This window comes from Mus musculus, chromosome 2, assembly GCF_000001635.26.
Source record: "Mus musculus strain C57BL/6J chromosome 2, GRCm38.p6 C57BL/6J".
Classification (NCBI taxonomy): Eukaryota; Metazoa; Chordata; class Mammalia; order Rodentia; family Muridae; genus Mus; species Mus musculus.
This window is the reverse complement of record NC_000068.7, coordinates 80,115,530-80,135,120: the sequence shown is the minus strand read 5'-3', so window position 1 is coordinate 80,135,120 and position 19,591 is coordinate 80,115,530. Positions and strand designations below refer to the sequence as shown.

Below are 19,591 nucleotides of genomic sequence, written 5' to 3'. Positions count from 1 at the left end.
GTTTTATAAATGAAATAATATTTTTAGCTTGTTCAAATTCTTGCGGAGTTTAATCGACTTTTCCTTGGAGTCATATTTCAGTCTGTATGGCTTGATATAATTTAAACTCATTTCTTCTCAGCCCTTCCTCATCAGCTTGGAGCAATATGTATAACTTCTATTGCTAAGTTAGATTCATACATCTGATTTAGTCACTGTATTTTTCTATGTTTCAAATATATACATTTGTATAATTGTTACAAAAGAATATTTAAGTGGTATACTTTCAGAGATTGGTGGTTTTGAATATCTCACAATTTATTTTTAACTCTTAGTGATGATTTGTGGCTATGATATTGAAAGCTTCATATTATTTTTTCAAGCTTTTATCATGTGTTGTCTTACATTGAGTACCATTATTGCTTCAAATAATTAAAACAAGTTTACTTATAAATAACGATATATTTTCTAAACAAAATTAACACCATCACTTAATAAAAAACAGTGATACTCCACACCAAATGAACTGGGGTAAGGTTTACTACTAGCAAACATGATGGGTAAATAAATACAAAATAAGTAATAAAAGATTAAAGCTGTATCAAAAATCATAAAAGGTAAAAATCATAAAGCAATCATATGCCAAATGCTATTTTATTTTTTCCATTAATTAATTAATTAACTTCACATCTTGAATGCAGCCTCCCCCTCACACAGCTCCTCCCCTACCCAATGTCCCCTTCTCCTCTGAGAAGAAAGAGGACCCCCTGGGTACCAACCCACCCTGGCACATCCTCCCCCCACTGAGGCTAGACAAAACAGCACAGTTAGCAGAACAGTATCCACAGGCAGGCAACAGAATCAGGGACAGCTCCCACTCCAGTTGTTATGGGTCCTGCGTGAAGACCAAGCTATACATTGACTACATATGTGCAGAGAGTGGTGGTGGGGAGGCATAGGTCCAGCCCATGTGTGCTCTTTGGTTGGTGGTTAAGTCTCTGGGATCCTCCAATGGTCCAGGTTAGTGTACTCTGTTGGTCTCCTGTTGTGTTCCTATCCCCTCCATGTTCTCCAGTCCTTCCTGCAACTCTTCTACAAGACTTTCTGTGCTCCCATTAACGCTTGGCTACGGGTCTTTGGTTCTGTTTGGTCAGCTGCTGGGTGGAGCCTCTTAAAAACAGCGATGCTAGGCTATCTGCAACCATATGCGCTTTTAAAACACTTTGTTTGCTAACTTATTTACTGTATCAGACTCATGAGGAAGATGATGATATTAACCTAATTTTTATATGTAGAAAGAGACATGCAATGATAAATTGTTGTTTTGTTTGTTTGTTTGTTTGTTTTTGTTTTTGTTTTTGTTTTTAAAAACCACATTGTTCTTACAGTGAAAGGACAGAAATTCCAATCCAGGAACTTTTTTTTTTCTTTTCAAGTTTTATTTATGCCTCATTATACCAAAAGTAAATGATCCATTCAAAATAAACTAATGACTTGCATATTTTCATGTGGATGAATGACTGTATTTCTAAATAGGAAATAAATGGCAATCGTATCTACCTAGATTAAAAAAAATAGATAAGTCTATCCGGATTTTTGCATACTAAGGAGAGGTATGCGGCCTTACAACGGGCAGTCAGGAAAGCAGCAGCTATCCTGCAGCATCTTAACATCTGACTCAACTGTTCCTAAATGATACAATTTCAAAGATGTTGTAAACACAGTTTAGAATTCAATCTACCAGAGAGGATTAGCAGTACGATAGAGAAGAACAGATAATCCACCTGACTACCCATGTGCTCCCTTCAGGACATCAATCTGGTTATCTGGGGAACACTCAATGTGGGACTCTCATCTGGCCAGGTCACACTTTCTATGCAGGAGACCCACAGCATCAGGCTAGGTCTCTTCTAAGGAGTCTTTGCGAGGCAATGTAACTAGTCCATTTCCTCTCAGAGCAGTTCTACCCACCTCAACTCACAGCGTGGCATTGAAACCAGAAGAGCATACTGGAGCAGAAGTGAGCAGAGATGTAAACTCTAGCACATTTTTCCTGCTGCATTGTCTGAAGTTTGGCACATCTCCCACAACAGTACTGTCCAGGAAACGGGAGTAGTGGCAATGAGAAAATAGACTATTAATTGCACAATTAATAGAAAAGTGAAAATGTTTCCAAATCTACAATAAACCTGTATCCATAGGAGTGATAGGTCAGTGACACACTGAACTTCTGTTCTGGGGTCCGCTTGTGCAATAGACTGGCTTGGTCAGCTGGCATGGGTAGGGCTCACTTCCTGCCTGTTGAAGGGTGATTATGTTACACAGAGCTATGATGGTTACTGCGTGGTAAAATTCACTCAAGTTCTTGGTTATTTGTACCAGGATCATTCCTTGTTCAAAGTTTGATGTAGATGAAGATAAAGTAGTTTCTTGGTCAATAATTACAATTTCTTTTTCTTAAAGTCAGTGGGTTTCTTGTATAGTTCTATTACGATTGGCCCAGGTTTAATTCCATCCATTTCCATAAAGGCAAAACACTTGGCCCTGGTAAACCTTTTTTTAAGCTTGTAATGTTTGAATTCAAAGAAGAAGGCAGCACCTTTGGTTAACTTCTCAACGTGTTTCTGGACCTCAATGTCCACATTAAAATGAACACAAGAATCTTCTTTACTTGAAGCCTCAGGAGTATCTTGTACGGGAGTTAAATCTATGCCATTCAAATCTTTCCCGCTGACTGTGATGTACGGATCGATGCACTGCCCGGCATCTTTCAGACCAATTTTCTCAGTCCTGATAGTGAGTAATGTCATCCCTGGTTCTGATGGCAACCGTGGCAATAAAGTACCGGAAACTCTAGCAGAGAGAGAGCATCAGGAGGTCCTGCTCCAGAGTCTCTTTCTTCATCTTCTTCAAATTGCAAATTCTCTTCTTCACCAGGTGCTAAAATCCGTCTTAATGGGAGAGGTTGAACATCAAATGGGAATTCCTTATTATATGTAAGAATATTCTTCAGGATTGGTTCTAGCTTCTTCAGGTCCTCCAGTTTAAACTCTTCTTGGGACTGTGTGGGTTGTAATGCTGCACTTCGCAATTCTAAACATGTGGCAATTTTGCCTATGGTGCTTTGCCTGGGCCTCCTTGTCCATCGCCTTCACCAGCTGGCCCCAATAGTCAAAGTCGGAGCCTCTTCTAAGACTGGGGCCCCAGCGCTGTTGCAAGCAGACTCCGTGTCACTTCCAACATGGCTGATCCCCGCCCCAGCCCCCTCCCACCATTAGCCCAGCAAGGCCAGGCTTTAGGGCGCCATTCTACCTGGGCTTGGCCCTGACATTAACAGGACCAGGAGGAACACCACCAGTGGCCCAGGAGCCTCCCAAACCTATTGGCTGCCACAGCCAAACTTTGCAGCTCCAAGGTCCCGATCCCCGCCCCCACACCCCGAGGCCACTCAGTCCAGGAACTTTCGATATAGAACTTACTGAATGTCACTTTGGCATCCGCAAATACTAAAGTCGATCTATAAACTTCTGTCACCATTCCTGATAAATCACAGGCAAAATAGGCATTAAAAGAACTAATCATAATCAAAAGAACTTGCCCCAAATGTAGTTAAAGCAAGAAGGAGGATTGCCGAGGAGGTGAGATGCATGCTAGCTCCAGTTTGTCCTGTCTTCAGTGTGTTTGCTTGGCTCTCCTCCTTTCTTCCCAGAACTTACAGTGGATATTTTACTGTGGTATACCTTGATTTATAAGAACCCATCCTGATCTTACTCATTTTCCAGAAGCTTTACATTTTAGCTTAAATTGATGAGCAAAACAGATCAATGTTCCTCGATATATTCTTTGGAGAAAGCTGAACACCCTCACTCAGCTGTTGAGATTTTCAATGTGATTTGTTGTAATTTTACATCGTCATTGTACTCCAAGATTAGTTATAAACTAAGGAAATGCGTTCTATTCTGTACTTTAACAGAACATTTTGCTACCAAGATTGAAAATTGTCTTGGCCAAGGATTCAAACAATGAGCTGTTCTATTTGGTTTATCATTAATGTTTTTATTTTATGAAACATTTAATGAAAAAATTGAACAGTTTTTGTATCAAATAACTCAACCACTATGCCCTATCATCTTAAACGATGAGATAGGGTAGGCTTAACAGAGTGAAAGTAGGGCAAATGGGATGTCTTAGTGGACTGAGACTTCTCATCTGGATCTCAGAGTCTGCATTTGGTATCTTGTAACATTATTGGCCAACTGGTCAATGGAAAGGCTTGGAATTTCATGACATGTTTAGAGAGTTATTTGTGGGAAAGGTGTTACTGTATATTCAAAGACTTTGGTATTTTAAGTCATAAGCAATAATGACATTTTATGCATATTTTGGGCTATGGTCCATCTTAGCAGAATTCAGGTGGTTTGCTCATTATCCATTAAGAAAAATTATATAGAAGTTTACTAAGTGAAGGTGTCTAAGATAATAAATGAGGATACAGTAGAGGTAAAATTGTGACCTTCTGAGCAAAGATGAACACCTAGGTAATAGTATCCTTATCAATATGTTTTGACAACTCGAACAGCTGCTCAGAGAAGTGAGTCTGAGTGGAGAGAAGTGTTTGGACACTGATGACATTATGCTTGTTTGAGTTCAGGAAATAACTTTTCTGAGAAAATTAAACCTGACGCTTGCTTGAGTTAATGTCCTCTCATTTATAAATTAGAAGGCATTTTTGTACTTTTGCAAATGTCCTTTGTACATTTATATTGCAGCTTTGACTACAAGGTGGCACCAGTGACTTTTGGGCAGAAATACTTTTTGCTTTGTTTTGGTTTGTTTTAGAAGTATTTTTTTTTTTAATTGGAAGTTTCTTACCAATAAGACAACAACCCTCACTTCAAAGACTAGGATTGCAAATCTAGAACATTTGTTTGTATTTTTTCAACAGTTAAATAGGAATGTCTTATAACATTTCCCGTAAGACTTTTTAAAAGGCTATATGAATTAAGTCCTCATAACAACATGTAAACATTGAAATAGCCACTAAATATTGGATTGCTATTACCTAAATGTCTTTGGATACATGAAGCCTTAAGAATCCAGGCAATGGGCAAACCCTGAAGGACAAATGAGCAAAATTGTGTGTGAGTCTCTGAATAAGAAGAGACAATACTTTGGAGGATATTTTTCTAAGCAGCTTGCAGATAGCAACAGATATTATGAAGGTCCACTCAGGATCTGTGCCTGTTTCAAAGAAAGCTCGCCATGTGTGGCAGTTTGGCAGACAATCAGTTCTGATTCCTTTTATGTCCACTTTCTCTCATTTTTCTCCTAACATGCACAAACACCACAGCATCATTTTCTCTAATCTCTCTTCTCAGCGTACACACACACACACACACACACACACACACACACACACACCCTTTGCCTTCAACACTCACACACATGCATTCACACCCATTTCATTTTATTTATTTTTTAATCCTCAAAGGATTCACAGAGCGGGCTGAACGCAGCTGCTGTGTTTTCCCTGGTTAAATTGGCAGTTACCCACTGTGTAGAGTTGCTAGGAGAAGATGAATAAGCACGATTCCAGCATCACTTGATGGACATACTCTCTCAATAACAACCTGTGGAGCTCTGGGGTCTGTCTCCTGTACGGCTCTATGTGTGACTCTTCTCCGTGTTTGTCATTAATATTGGCTGCATTTATTCAGGAAGTGTGCTGTATTTTTAAGTGCCGCTTCCAGATCAATTAAGAGACAAAAGCCTTGGTATTTAAACAGGCACTTTCTTCCCAGGGTGGTGCTGCTGGTACTGCTTCCTACCATCTGGTTTCTTATTACATCCTGCCCTGCTTCAGCTGCTAGAGAGGAATTCAGCTTCTTGTAGAGCGCGAAAGTCATTCACGTTTCTTTCGTGCATAATTGAGCTCGTAAACTGTAGAAATTCTGATGTGCTTCTGTGCACGGAACAGTTGCAGATGAGCTGCTTGGCAAATAGCCTGAGCAGTCGGTCAGTAGTACAGTAGCAGCTCACATGTGTGGATTGCTCCCGTGAGGTCAGAGCATCTGTTTATACTCTGTCTGCTTGGGTTGGTGGTGGTGGGGGCGTTGGTGATGTGAGCAGAGTATATGCCTGTCAAAGACGGCAGTTCTGGCAGAGCCTTCCTTCGGCTTTGCGTCCCTGAACTGTTTGGATGGCTAAGAGATGCTACTGTGTAACGCTTGAGATTTGTAACGGACTGAGGAATGCTTGTCCTAGCCGCTGAAACTGACTGCACCTGTGTTGTCCTAGGAACATCATCATGGGGTCTACTGATACGGACATCGAAGAATTGGAAAACGCCACTTACAAGTATCTCATTGGAGAACAGACCGAGAAGATGTGGCAGCGCCTGAAGGGAATGTGAGTAAGCTCTCCTGGTCTTATGTTATATTTTCCCCTCCATAAATAGCTGACCGTTAACACAAATAATTGTGGGTGTTATTTGACTTTGAGGTTTAGTGTTTCCTTTGCAGAAATTTTCTCTTGAAAACTAAAATATACCCATTTCAGCTAGCAACTTGTTGAAAGCAGTTTCTGGACCTGCATGTTTTGTATGGAGTAAGGTAAGGCTCTGTGAAATCACTTTTTGTTTACAGTCCAGGGCTTCTGCTCCCTGCTGTGTGTGTTGTTTAGATGTGTGCTTTAGATAAGCACAGGAGGGACTAGGAAATCAGCTTGCTTGGTCCTCACTGAAATAATTTCTCTCAGGTAAGTGGAGAGAGAAAAATAAGATGGAGATTTCTTTCTTTGAAAAAAAAACAAAGATGGGATTTGTAGAATCATAAATTGCATATTTATTCTGTGCTTATTCTACGATGGATAAACTAATATTTTAGTAAGAAAATTATTTGTGTGGCAAAACAACATGAAAAGCATATCAAACATATTAGAGCTTTGGTTTAAATTAGTGAGGAATTAAATTTCCATTCCTCACTAACTAGTAAAGTGCGAATTGCTTCCAGTGTACTGACCGGGTTCTTAACAATACAGAACAGGATGTACAGTGACTCGAAGCACGACTTGTAATTACCTGAATCCACTTTGGTTCTAGTGTTAGCACCTTGCTCATCACCCCCACCCCACCCCACCCCCACCCCCACCACCGTCAGTGTGTGTGAGAGTTCTGGCCAGTGCTTCACCACAGCACTGTTTATATGCTCCGTTTTAATCATAGCACCAGTTGTAAAAGCCGATGTAACATTTGGATAGAAATATGAATATTTGTAGGTCATTGGAATTTCTAAGTGTATTTTCATATCTCAGAATTAAGTGGGGCATTAGCTTTACAAAGATAACTGGAGGACCACAGTGCCCCGTAGATGGATTCCCATCTTTAATGCTGTCGCATGTTTACACAGTGTTTCATGAAAGGTAGTATATGGGCAAGCTTATGTCATCGCTTTTATAAAGGACAACTACATCAAACTTTGTTTAGAAGTCCAAATCCTCTCTACTCTTCTCCATCTGGACATAGAGTGCTCTCAGTGTATACATATTTTCCATTACATGAAGCAATCCATGGTATTGTGGTGCCTCGCATGAAAGCACCCCAATAATGCAAACAGCAGAGAATAACTTTTAAAAAGGAAGCCATTTTTATAGCCATTGAACGAACGAGAGATATCTGTTTCAAAGAGCCATTGGAGATTTAGAAGGCAGATTCTCTAGAGAAACAAATAATCCTGTCGAAACAAATAGTGGTTCACACAATTAATTAGCATAGATGCAAATTAAGCATCAGCAATTACCAGATGATTTGTGCTCTAACCTAGTGGATGAACATCTGTACTGGGCTGCTATAACTGAGATCACAACCCATTTAGATTCTTCCTTTACAGGACAGGATGTTTTGTTTGCTCTTGGTATATTGTTTTTCCTTAGTTACTCCGAGGCAAAAAGATACCCCGTAGTGACGTTAGAAATATGTCTTCAAACAACTAGAAAATTGATTCCGTGTTTACTCAACATTTTTGAGAAAAGTTCTCTAACTTTTCACCTTGTCGTTTGATGGCCGTTTCTAAGAGGGGTGATGAGGTCTCTCAGCAGCAGAGCTTCTGAGTTGACAGTGGATTACATCTCTGTGTGCACACGCTGTGTTCTTTTGGACCGATTGCTACACAGAATCACTTAATGATCTCCAGCCAGTTTAGTGTTTTAAAGCCATTCTTACTGACTGAAGTGACTCAGAGCTTTTGTATTCAAGCAGGAAGAAATTTGCATTTCGGTTCATTCCTTTTCCTTGCACTTTGACTTAAGACATTCTCAGAGTTCCTGGCTGAGGCTTGTCAAAGCAAGAAAGAAGCTCCAAGCTTAAAATCTGCATGACTAATGACAAGCAAATTGTTTAATTATGGTCTTTTGTGTAGTCTGCTTCCAATGCAGTGATGTGCGGGACTCCCCATCCCCTTGATGAAAATGCCTCACCTCTTTAAAACGCAATACTGACTCAAGCCGAATTCTCTCATCAGTGTTGCTCCTGGCTTCTACTTTTAAGTGTCTGCAGTGAAAATCCTGGCACTCATGAATGCTATTAAACAGTTCTGTAATGATTTCTTATTTTGATAAAATAGACTCAGTGCTCACTATTGGATATTTATTTGGAAAGGATTTTATTTGATTTTCTTTTATGATATCCAACTTTATAAACTTATTGCTGTTTTTCAGCAGGCTATACATTTTTAATTTGGCATACAATATGTACATTTTAAGGTTAAATTCAAGTGGAGATGAAAATAAATGAAATATTTATTCATGAAACATGGAAACACAAGCCACTACAGAAGATACTTGGATAGTCTTTCATAGGTATTTTTATATAGTATATTTTAGACAATTTTTAAAAAGTATTGTTTTGCCTTTTACCCCAGCTTACTTTAAAACTTATAATTTTCCTGCTCCATTCTCTCCAATGTTTGGATTGCAAGCATGCACTACCACAACTGGTTTGTATACTCAAAGAGCTTGCTGACAGGAGCCTGATACAGCTATCTCCTGAGAGGCTCTGCCAGTGCCTGAAAAATACAGAAGTGGATGCTCACAGTCCTCCATTGGACGGAGCATAGGGTCCTCCAGAAAGGAGCTAGAGAAAGTACCCAAGGAGCTGAAGAGGCTTGCAGCCCCATAAAAGGAACAACAGTATGAACTAACCAGTACCTGTAGAGCTCCCTGGGACTAAACCACCAGCCAAAGAAAACACATGGTGGGACTCATGGCTCTAGCTATATATGTAGCAGAGGATGGCCTAGTTGGTCATCAATGGGAGAAGAGGCCCTTAGTCCTGTGAAGGTTCTATGCCCTAGTGTAGGGGAATGCCAGGGCCAGGAAGCGGGAGTGGATGAATTGGTGAGCAGGAGGAGGGGGGAGGGGATAGGAGGTTTTCGGAGGGGAAACTAGGAAAAGGGATAGCATTTGAAATGTAAATAAAGAAAATATCTAATTAAAAAAAAGAAATAATGACAAATTTTGTAAAACATGTGGAAACATTGCTATTCTAAATTAAGCATCAATTTCTCTAGAGTACTTGGTTCATTTGTTTAATGAACCTTTTTAGTGTGCACATGTTTCAAGTGTGTGGATGCATCTACGGGTGTGCGCATATGTGTGTGCATGTATGTGTGTGTGCGCATATGGAGACCGGAGGTCGGAGTTTCTTCCTCGTTCACTTTTCAGCTTAGTTTCTGAGGCAAGATCTCACTGATCTCGGAGCTGACCAGTTTAGCTAGACTGGCTGGCAAGCGAACACCTGAATCCACCCATCTGTGCCTCTGCAGTTCCAGGATCACGAGCTGGCAGCCTTGGAGCTGGTTTCCCCATCGGTGTTGGGGATATCCAAATGTGGGTTCTTGTGCTTATATGGCAAGCACATTGCCAATGGAGCCATCTCCCAACTTCATCTATTAACCCCTTGGGGTCTGTTTTACTCAATGTTTGGGATACCGTATACGCTCATGTAACTCCTTATCTCTTGTTCCTTTTGGAGAGCAAAGGTAAAATAGTCTTGTCTCCATTCTCATGAAGACCTCCAAGCCTCACGCTGCCGATTTTTAGGTCAACGTTTTTCTCACCACTTTCATTTTATTTGCTGCCACTCAGAACAACAATTTAGCATCCTGACATGACTCCTCATCTTTGATGGTGGAAACACGAGCAGTAGCGGTGACATCAGACCCTGGGTAAAGCTGTAATTTGAAATCATCATACACTCGTTCTTAAGTTGTAAATAGTTCAGGGCTTAGGAAAGCCTTCCTTCCCATTTCTCATACCATTCCAGCAGCAAATTCAATCCCCTGCTCAGAAGTTCCTTGTGACTCTATAGCCTCAGCAGAATCTCACATATGAAGGATAGCTACCCACCTGTAGGCTTTGCAGTGACAGAGAATTTATGCATTCTGTGTGATAAGTTGATTTGAATGTTTTATATTGTTTTCAGTTGGTGGCACTGATTTTTTTTTTTTTTTTGAAATAATGCTTTTTGGTTTTTTTTGGATACCAAAGCTTCCTTCTCCCACACTGGTATCCACAGCTGTGACGTACAGGTAGCAAGGTAGGTGCTGCTGGTCCTTGGCCGTAACTCTTTCTAAGGATTCGGTCCATGAAATGGTTATTCAAAGTCTGGTTAGTTCTTGTCCTATGCTCATATGACTAAATATGAGCTAAAAGCATTTCTAGAAACTTGATTGTGTACAGTTTTCAGGGAAAATCACATTAAGTTGTCAAAGAAACTTACCCAATGTATTGTTTCACTTGGTCATTCAACAGAAGCGAAGACAACCTTAACTCCTCCAAACCGTAAGCTATCTAGACATTATTGCTTGCTCCTTCAGGTCATATGAGCATAGGACAAAAACTAACCAGACTTTGAATAACCATTTCGTGTCGCACTGCTGATTTTCTCTGTATCTCCACACGTCTCTCCTATCTTTACAAATGTTTAGATGTTCAGAGGTTCCCACCTCTGATCGTGAATGTGATGGAACCGGAGAACTTCAAGTTAAGCTTCTTCTACTCTCTCACCTTAATGATAAACATTAATTATCAGCAGTAAAGGGTGATTTGTAGGGACGTAGACAGTGAATGAGGGTGGAAAGACTTGCTTACTCTTTAATTCTAATCAACTCATTTGCTAAAGGAGGCAGCCTGATGCACAGTTACCACAGGAAGTTGCCCGGCCCCATTTCTAAGATGTAACTGCTGTGCATATTTAAACGAGGCAAAGCTTGTAACTGGCAAGAAGTATGGACACTGCATTCCCGAGCTGGGATTATACCTTAAGATAAAGCAGCTTCACGAACAAGAAAGAAAAAGGATGCTGTAAATTTCCCACTTCCCACCCTTTACAGCTGCTCCCGTTTGCGTTTCAAGGCTTAGTGTCACCCACAGCATCTCCGTGCCCCTGTTCCGTGTCAGGAGTCCCTGTTCAGGCCTCTGTTTTCTGACTCCCTCCTAACCAGATCTGAGGTTGGCTCTAAGAAAGGCTGCATACTGCCTTTGTTCATTTGAATAAACATCCTTCTTCAGTCAGCTAAGGACTGAGCTTACTCTCGTAACTCTTGCTCCCATGGCTGTCTATATAGGGGCAGTTTCCATGTCGTCAGCTTGCAGTACTTCTGTCTTGGGTACACAGCTGAGACCAGGAAGAGTCTCCTGTAGAGCTCAGGCTATGCCTCCATCAGGAGGAACTGTTCTACTTCCGTGCCAATAGAGACCTTGTTAAGAAATGCCCAGCATCTCTGCTGGGATTTTCCTTACACAGAAAATTCTTCCCGGCTTTCCACTTTAGGCTGGTTTTAGTTCATAAAATAGCTGGAACCTTATTTCCATTCCAAAATCTACCTTCTCTTATGAACTGTTGCTTCTGAGTTCAGCTACCAAGTTCACCTTCCCTGTTTTATTCCTGGATTCCCACCCCTCAGCACAGTATCTAAGTAGAGAAATACAAGATAATCCGTATTTCTGAATGCAAAGTTGCAGGATTGGAGACAGATGCAGAGCTAGAACAGGCACTGAGAAGATGGAAGAAAGCAAAGTCTTATGTACTAGTTGCTAGAACTGTGAAGATATAAGATGTGTGCTGTCTTATGTGTCCATATAAATGACTCTAAGATGTAAGTCTGCACAGTTACTTATTCACGCATCTTGTGAAGCATGAATTTGGACATAGAACCATGTTCTTCTAAAACAAGCAGACATTCTCAGAAGAGTGATCCAGAAACATCACCAGAACAGAAAGGAGATTGTGAAAGAGTCCCCAGATCTAACGTAGATGGACTAGGGTCTCCCTCAGGGTCACACACTTCCTAATCTCTAGCATTTGTGAATGTTGCCCTACCTAGAAAACAGGATTGAAGCAGCACACTGGGTTAAGGTTTCCAAATAATCGATTCTCAAATATATCTCTTATCCTGGATTACCCAGACCACCTAGGTCACCCCACGTGGTCACAGAACCTCTTGCCAATTGAATCCAGGCAGACAAAGAGGAGGTCAGCATACAGTGGTGTGAAAAGGGATAGCTTGTAGATTCCAGCCCTGAGATTGGGCAAATCAGGCCATGCAACCAAAGAATATGGGGATCGCAAGAAAGAAGACTATGAAGTCTTCCAGGGTCTTCAGGGAGAACGTGGCCCAGCTGACGCCTTTATATTAGCTCAGAAAAAAAAGACATCAAATTTATGACATTACAAATAGAAGACAACTCAACCTATGTATATTTTAAGGATACTGGGTTTTGTGATAAATTTATTATGGTGGCAGCAAGAAACTACAATATGTTTCCTGTACTAGAATAGCACTGTTTAATAATACGACCATTCTTCTCCTTTCCTTCACTTTCTCTGCACAGTTGATCCCTAGAGATATAAACAATGGTTTATAATATGTTGGAGCTGGGCAGTCTTGATATCATATCACTAGATGTCCCCAGTAGCTATATATTGTCTGACTTCCATGCCCAAACCATCAATTTTCTGTAACACTCTATGTGAGAGTATACAGTGAATTAAATTTCAAGTTTTAGAGGAGAATATCTCTTGAGGATTGTTAAGAAATCTGTTCTTGTTCTTACATTGTTAAGCATGAAGTAATCAAGTGAATCGTCAAAAAAATTTGTATTTTAGCCATGAGACTAACTTTGTTTGGAAAAAAAATCACTTACTTGTATTTTTACTTTAGAGTTTATATTTAAACTTTATATGCCCCAGTACAGGGGAACACCAGGGCCAAGAAGTGGGAGTGGGTGGGTAGGGGAGCAGGGCAGGGGGAGGGTACAGGGAACTTTCAGGATAGCATTGGAAATGTAAATAAAGAAAATATGTGATAAAAAAAGAAAAAAATCTTATAAATCTCAATGTTTCAATAATAATTTATTATTGTCTATGGAATAAACGTTCTTTTGATGGGGTTAAAATGGCAATCTATTATTTCTTTTTTTATGTTCTTTTTTTATTGGGCATTTATTTCATTTACATTTCCAATGCTATCCCAAAAGTACCCAACACCCTCCCCCACCTACTCCCCCACCCACCCATTCCCAATTCTTGGCCCTGTCATTCCCCTGTACTGAGGCATATAAAGTTTGCACGACAAATAGGCCTCTCTTTCCACTGATGGCCAACTAGGTCATCTTCTGATTCATATGCAGCTAGACACATGATCTCCGGGGGGTACTGGTTAGTTCATATTGTTGTTCCACCTATAGGATTGCAGATCCCTTTAGCTCCTTGGGTACATTCTCTAGCTCCTCCATTGGGGGCCGTGTGAACCATCCGATAGCTGACTGTGAGCATCCACTTCTGTGTTTGCTAGGCCCTGGCATAGTCTCACAAGAGACAGCTCTATCTGGGTCCTTTCAGTAAAATCTTGCTAGTGTATGCAATGGTGTCAGCGTTTGGAAGCTTATTATGGGATGGATCCCCAGATATGGCAGTCTCTAGATGGTCCATCCTTTCCTCACAGCTCCAAACATTGTCTCTGTAACTCCTTCCATGGGTGTTTTGTTCCCAATTCTAAGAAGGGGCAAAGTGTCCACACTTTGGTCTTCGGTCTTCTTGAGTTTCATGCTTTTAGCAAATTGTATCTTATATCGTGTGTATCCTAAGTTTCTGGGCTAATATCCACTTATCAGTGAGCACATATTGTGTGAGTTCCTTTGTGATTGGGTTACCTCACTCAGGATGATGCCCTCCAGGTTCATTCATTTGCCTAGGAATTTCATAAATTCATTCTTTTTAATAGCTGAGTAGTACTCCATTGTGTAAATGGACCACAGTTTCTGTATCCATTCCTCTGTTGAGGAGCATCTGGGTTCTTTCCAGCTTCTGGGTATTATAAATAAGGCTGCTATGAACATAGTGGAGCATGTGTCCTTCTTACCGGTTGGGACATCTTCTGGATATATGCCCAGGAGAGGTATTGCAGGATCCTCTGGTATTACTATGTCCAATTTTCTGAGGAACCTTCAGACTGATTTCCAGAGTGGTTGTATAAGCTTGCAATCCCACTAACAATGGAGGAGTGTTCCTCTTTTTCCACATCCTCGCCAGCATCTGCTGTCACCTGAATTTTTGATCTTAGCCATTCTGACAGGTGTGAGATGGAATCTCAGGGTTGTTTTGATTTGCATTTCCCTGATGATTAATGATGCTGAACATTTTTTCAGGTGTTTCTCAGCCATTGGGTATTCCTCAGGTGAGAATTCTTTGTTTAGCTCTGAGCCCCATTTTTAATGGGGTTATTTGATTTTCTGGAGTCCACCTTCTTGAGTTCTTTATATATACTGGATATTAGTCCTCTATCTGATTTAGGATAGGTAAAGATCCTTTCCCAATCTGTTGGTGGCCTTTTTGTCTTATTGACGGTGTCTTTTGCCTTGCAGAAGCTTTGCAACTTTATGAGGTCAATTCTAGATCTTGTAGCACAAGCCATTGCTGTTCTATTTAGGAAATTTTCCCCTGTACCCATATCTTCGAGGCTTTTCCCTACTTTCTCCTGTATAAGTTTCCTTAATCCACTTAAATTTGACCTAGGTACAAGGAGATAGGAATGGATCAATTCGAATTCTTCTATATGATAACCACCAGTTGTGCCAGCACCATTTGTTGAAAATGCTGTCTTTTTTCCACTTGATGGTTTTAGCTCCCTCGTCAAAGATCAAGTGACCACAGGTGTGTGGGTGCATCTCTGGGTCTTCAATTCTATTCCATTGGTCTACTTGTCTGTCACTATACCAGTACCATGCAGTTCTTATCACAATTGCTTTGTAGTACAGCTTTAAGTCAGGCATGGTGATTCCACCAGAGGTTCTTTTATCCTTGAGAAGAGTTTTTGCTATCCTAAGTTTTTTGTTATTCCAGATGAATTCGCAGATTGCTCTTTCTAATTTGTTGAAGAATTGAGTTGGAATTTTGATGGGGATTGCATTGAATCTGTAGATTGCTTTTGGCAAGATAGCCATTTTTACTATATTGATCCTGCCAATCCATGAGCATGGGAGATCTTTCCATCTTCTGAGATCTTCTTTAATTTCTTTCTTCAGAGACTTGAAGCTCTTATCATACAGATCTTTCACTTCCTTAGTTAGAATCAGACCAAGGTATTTTATATTATTTGTGACTATTGAGAAGGGTGTTGTTTCCCTAATTTCTTTCTTAGCCTATTTATCCTTTGTGTACAGAAAGGCCATTGACTTGTTTGAGTTAATTTTATATCCAGCTACTTCATTGAAGCTGTTTATCACGCTTAGGAGTTCTCTGGTGGAATTTTTAGGGTCACTTATATATACTATCATATCATCTGCAAAAAGCGATATTTTAAGTTCTTCCTTTCCACTTTGTATCCCCTTGATCTCCTCTTGTTGTCTAATTGCTCTGGCTAGGACTTCAAGTACAATGTTGAATAGGTAGGGAGAGAATGGACAGCCTTGTCTAGTTCCTAATTTTAGTGGGATTGTTTCCAGCTTCTCACCATTTACTTTGATGTTGGCTACTGGTTTGCTGTAGATTGCTTTTATCATGTTTAGGTATGGGCCTTGAATTCCTGATCTTTCCAAGACTTTTGTCATGAATGGGTGTTGGATTTTGTCAAATGCTTTTTCCGCATCTAATGAGATGATCATGTGGTTTTTGTCTTTGAGTTTGTTTATATACTGGATTACGTTGATGGATTTCCGTATATTGAACCATCCCTGCATACCTTGGATGAAACCTACTTGGTCACGATGGATGATTGTTTTGATGTGTTCTTGGATTCGGTTAACGAGAACTTTATTGAGGATTTTTGCATTGATATTCATAAGGGAAATTGGTCTGAAGTTCTCTATCTTTGTTGGGTCTTTTTGTGGTTTAGGTATCAGAGTAATTGTGGCTTCATAGAATGAGTTGGGTAGAGTACCTTCTGTTTCTATTTTGTGAAATAGTTTGTGAAGAACTGGGATTAGATCTTCTTTGAAGGTCTGATAGAACTCTGCACTAAACCCATCTGGTCGTGGGTTTTTTTTTTTTTTTTTTTTTTTTTTGGTTGGGAGACTATTAATGACTGCTTCTATTTCTTTAGGGGATATAGGACTGTTTAGATCATTAACCTGATCTTGATTTAACTTTGGTACCTGGTAACTGTCTAGAAACTTCTCCATTTCATCCAGGTTCTCCAGTTTTGTAGAGTATAGCCTTTAGTAGAAGGATCTGATGGTGTTTTGGATTTCTTCAGGATCTGTTGTCATGTCTCCCTTTTCATTTCTGATTTTGTTAATTAGAATGCTCTGTGCCCTTTAGTGAGTCTGGCTAAGGGTTTATCTATCTTGTTGATTTTCTCAAAGAACCAGCTCCTCGATTGGTTGATTCTTTGAATAGTTCTTCTTGTTTCCACTTGGTTGATTTTGCCCCTGAGTTTGATTATTTCCTGCTGTCTACTCCTCTTGGGTGAATTTGCTTCTTTTTGTTCTAGAGCTTTTAGGTGTGTTGTCAAGCTGCTAACGTGTGCTCTCTCTAGTTTCTTTTGGAGGCACTCAGAGCTATGAGTTTTCCTCTTAGAAATGCTTTCATTGTGTCCCATATGTTTGGGTATGTTGTGGCTTCATTTTCATTAAACTCCAAAAAGTCCTTAATTTCTTTCTTTATTCCTTCCTTGACTGAGGTATCATTGAGAAGAGTGTTGTTCAGTTTCCACGTGAATGTTGGCTTTCTATTATTTCTTTTGTTATTGAAGATCAGCCTTAGTCAATGGTGATCTGATAGGATGCATGGGACAATTTCAATATTTTTGTATATGTTGAGGCTTGTTTTGTGACCAATTATGTGGTCAATTTTGGAGAAGGTCCCGTGAGGTGCTGAGAAGAAGGTATATCCTTTTGTTTTAGGATAAAATGTTGTGTAGATATCTGTCAGATCCATTGTTTCATAACTTCTGTTAGTTTCACTGTGTCCCTATTTAGTTTCTGTTTCCATGATCTGTCCATTGGTGAAAGTGGTGTGTTGAAGTCTCCCACTATTATTGTGTGAGGTGCAATGTGTGCTTTGAGCTTTACTAAAGTTTCTTTAATGAATGTGGCTGCCCTTGTATTTGGAGCATAGATATTCAGAATTGATAGTTCATCTTGGAGCATTTTACCTTTGATGAGTATGAAGTGCCCCTCCTTGTCTTTTTTGATGACTTTGGGTTGGAAGTCGATTTTATTAGATATTAGAATTGCTACTTCAGCTTGTTTCTTCAGACCATTTGCTTGGAAAAAATTTTTCCAGCCTTTCATTCTGAGGTAATATCTATTTTTTTCTCTGAGATGAGTTTCCTGTAAGCAGCAAAATGTTGGGTCCTGTTTGTGTAGCCAGTCTGTTAGTCTATGTCTTTTTATTGGGGAGTTGAGCCCATTGATATTAAGAGATATTAAGGAAAGGTAATTGTTGCATCCTGTTATTTTTGTTGTTAAAGTTGGTGTTTTGTTCTTGTGGCTGCCTTCTTTTAAGTTTGTTGAGGGATTACCTTCTTGCTTTTTCTAGGAAATGTTTCTGTCTTTGCATTGGTTTTTTTCTGTTATTAACCTTTGAAGGGCGGGATTCATAGAAAGATAATGTGTGAACTTAGTTCTGTTGTGGAATACTTTCGTTTCTCCACCTAAGGTAATTCAAAGTTTGGCTGGGTATAGTAGCCTGGGCTGGAATTTGTGTTCTCTTAGTGTCTGTATAACATCTGTCCAGGCTCTTCTGGCTTTCATAGTCTCTGGTGACAAATCTGGTGTAATTCTAATAGGCTTGCCTTTATATGTTACTTGACCTTTTTCCCTTACTGCTTTTAGTATTCTATCTTTATTTAGTTCATTTGTTGTTCTGATTATTATGTGTCGGGAGGAATGTCTTTTGTGGTCCAGTCTATTTGGAGTTCTGTAGGCTTCTTGTCTGTTCATGGGCATCTCTTTCTTTAGTTTTGGGAAGTTTTCTTCTATAATTTTGTTGAAGATGTTTGCTGGTCCTTTGAGTTGAAAATCTTCATTCTCATCTACTCCTATTATCTGTAGGTTTGGTCCTCTCATTGTGTCCTAGATTTCCTGGACGTTTTGAGTTAGGATCTTTTTGCATTTTCCATTTTCTCTGATTGTTGTGCCGATGTTCTCTATGGAATGTTCTTCACCTGAAATTCTCTCTTCCATCTCTTGTATTCTGTTGTTGATGCTTGCATCTATGGCTCCAGATTTCTTTCCTAGGGTTTCTATCTCCAGCGTTGCCTCACTTTGGGTTTTCTTTATTGTGTCTACTTCCCCTTTTAGGTCTTGGATGGTTTTATTCAATTCCATTACCTGTTTGGTCGTGTTTTCCTGCAATTCTTTAAGGGATTTTTGTGCTTCCTCTTTAAAGTCTTCTACCTGTTTAGCAGTGTTCTCCTGTATTTCTTTAAGTGAGTTATTAAAGTCGTTCTTGATGTCCTCTACCATCATCATGAGATATGCTTTTAAATCCGGGTCTAGCTTTTCGGGTGTGTTAGGGTGCCCTGAGTGGGCGAAGTGGCAGTGCTGGGTTCTGATGATGGTGAGTAGTCTTGGTTTCTGTTAGTAAGATTCTTACATTTACCTTTTGCCATCTGTAATCTCTGGAGTTAGTTGTTATAGTTGTCTCTGTTTAGAGATTGTTCCTCTGGTGATTCTGTTAGCCTCTATCAGCAGACCTGGGAGACTAGCTCTCTCTTCTGAGTTTCAGTGGTCAGAGCACTCTCTGCAGGCAAGCTCTCCTCTTACAGGGAAGGTGCACAGATATCTGGCGTTTGGACCTCCCTCCTGGACGAAGATGAAGGCCCAAAACAGCACCTGTCCCAGAAGCTGTGTTGCTTTGGCCTGTCCCAGAAGTTGTTACCTTTTGTAGTTCACATTCTCACCTGTGCAGACTACTTTCCGTGGAGTCCCGGACCCAAGATGTCCCCTGTCGATGCTGAGGCAAAGCCCTTCTGGGCTGGGCGGACACCTGTCCTCTGGCCAGGAAGGTGCCCAGATGTCTGGAGCCCGAAAAGGGGGCTGCCTCAGAAGCTCTGTGGCTCCTGCCTGTCCCAGAAGCTGTTAGCTTCTGTAGTCCACACTCTCACCTGTGCAG

General features: G+C 40.3%; 1 protein-coding gene and 1 pseudogene across 6 annotated transcripts in view; one reads left to right on the top strand and one right to left on the bottom strand.

Annotated features, from left to right (window-relative positions):
* The window catches only part of Pde1a (phosphodiesterase 1A, calmodulin-dependent), a 362,070-nt gene that overhangs the window by 61,402 nt on the left and 281,077 nt on the right, over window positions 1-19,591 (top strand). For 2 of the 6 annotated variants that reach the window (XM_006498919.3, XM_011239356.2), the window contains one exon: window positions 6,277-6,387. In XM_006498919.3, coding sequence (XP_006498982.1) covers window positions 6,287-6,387 — 101 coding nt within the window. In that variant the 5' untranslated portion in view covers window positions 6,277-6,286. Of the gene's footprint in view, window positions 1-5,462; window positions 5,636-5,708; window positions 6,041-6,149; window positions 6,388-19,591 lie in introns of those variants that run through there. The other 4 variants (NM_001355140.1, NM_001355141.1, NM_001159582.1 and 1 more) reach the window with 4 other exon arrangements.
* On the bottom strand, window positions 2,364-3,222 carry Gm13674 (annotated as a pseudogene).